This window comes from Musa acuminata, chromosome BXJ3-5, assembly GCF_036884655.1.
Source record: "Musa acuminata AAA Group cultivar baxijiao chromosome BXJ3-5, Cavendish_Baxijiao_AAA, whole genome shotgun sequence".
Classification (NCBI taxonomy): Eukaryota; Viridiplantae; Streptophyta; class Magnoliopsida; order Zingiberales; family Musaceae; genus Musa; species Musa acuminata.
The window spans coordinates 13523302-13525000 of record NC_088353.1 but is presented as its reverse complement, the minus strand read 5'-3'; the positions used below and the strand labels follow the sequence as shown (position 1 = coordinate 13525000).

Below are 1699 nucleotides of genomic sequence, written 5' to 3'. Positions count from 1 at the left end.
TGTTGGATATGGGATTGGAAGACCACGATCTGGTGGGAGGAGGAACGGCAAATCTTGGAGGTATCAGATTTCAAGGTGGAAGGGATCAGCTCTTCTTCTAATACTATTCCTTCATTTGTTTGGATACAACACAGGATGATCAAAGTAACTAATGTTTAGATGTAGTGTTCATGATCTGGAAGGTTCATCGATGATTTGTATACAGAAGATTTGACATTGTTTGTACATCTCAGTAATGTATTTTTCAGAAGATTATGGCATAGTTGCATAAAATCTCTGGAGATCGATCTACAATGGCCTAAAAGTATCTGCAATCCTCCAAAATTTTAGATAATGTTTAGACAACCAGATTAAGAGATAAAAGTTGCCTTCTAAAAGGATCCAATGCTGTGGAATTGTAGCGTGCCTGCAAGAAAAAGAAACAAATCCAACGTAATGAAGGACGGAAGAAACAAATTAAGAACAAAAACAGTAAGTCATTATGAGGAATAAGATTTGTGATCTAAAGTATGCAGTTTATGGATACCTTAAGAAAAAAGTGGAACAAAATAACTGCATAAATGTTTAGAAATTAATATTTGGCATTCATTAACTCTAGTTCTTTCCTCGCATTACTTCATTAAATCACTACTCAATTTAGTAACAGCTCCTTGAGTTGTTTCTACATGTGAATCTCATGCCTTATGTTAAGTGGCTATGTGGCCAAGAGGAAGATGGGAATATGTCAAGGAACTATAATTAAGTTCTTTTTATTACAATCGAAAGCTGAAAGAAAGTAAACAATCAATGTATATGAAAAAGTAGGTTTCATCCCATTTTGTTCACCAAAATATATCTCGGATTGAGGCATCTAATAGTGAGATATGCTTGAAACATATTAAGTCCGTTTGAATTGTCTTAAAATATTGAAGTATTCACAATAGAAAATGTGACTGCCAAAATTAGATGTCCTAGTATCTAATTTCACAAAAGAATAGAATGATCAAAGAAGCCTTTTAGGAACATGATTGCGTGGATCCAAGTAATGTAATTGGAAAATAGAATACACTGATATGGGCATTAGAACCTCTGAGACACATGCATCTAATGTAGAAAGAAGAAACATGAACTGCATCTATCTTAGTTTAAGCTATGGGTTCTCATGCTTTCTCCCTCTTTCTACGTGTTTGTTGGAGAGCGAAACTAACACATTCTAAAGCTTCATCTGTCTTTCACTAGTTAACCTGAAAGTATACATGTCTATCAACTGTGAATGATGACGACATAATAATCAAATTATATGAATCAAATGGAGTGCAACAAAAATAAATTCATCCTTAGATTCATTATTTTATCTAAAACGGCATATCACATCCAGTGAGAGGTGTCTTTATGGCTTTCTTGTAAGATTAACTTTTAGAAGGACCACATCAATGATGCAAATGGTATATGCACCATTTTTTCTTTCTGCGGAAAAGAGTTTTTTATCCATTGAATCCTGAAATATCATGTTTTTCTAACTGATCTGCACTCGGTCACAATGGATGATGCTGTACCTGTCTTCTTAACAGCGCTGTCCTTCTTCTTACGTGCCTTTGTTGTTTTATTGCATCCAGTATAATCAATGCAGTAGTCCTTGTTTCCTCTTCAAGGACCACTCTCAATTATATAGACCGAATGGTCATTGTTGATCACTCGTTAGCTTGCTTCATTTGAGGGC

At 34.8% G+C, this 1699-nt stretch overlaps 1 protein-coding gene across 1 annotated transcript in view; it reads left to right on the top strand.

The window, feature by feature from the left end:
• The window catches only part of LOC135638530 (protein CUP-SHAPED COTYLEDON 3-like), a 2402-nt gene extending 2108 nt beyond the window's left edge, over positions 1-294 (top strand). The window contains exon 3 of the mRNA XM_065151672.1: positions 1-294. This exon is cut by the window's left edge and continues 337 nt beyond it. Coding sequence (XP_065007744.1) covers positions 1-101 — 101 coding nt within the window. The 3' untranslated portion in view covers positions 102-294.
• Positions 295-1699: the final 1405 nt, after the last annotated feature.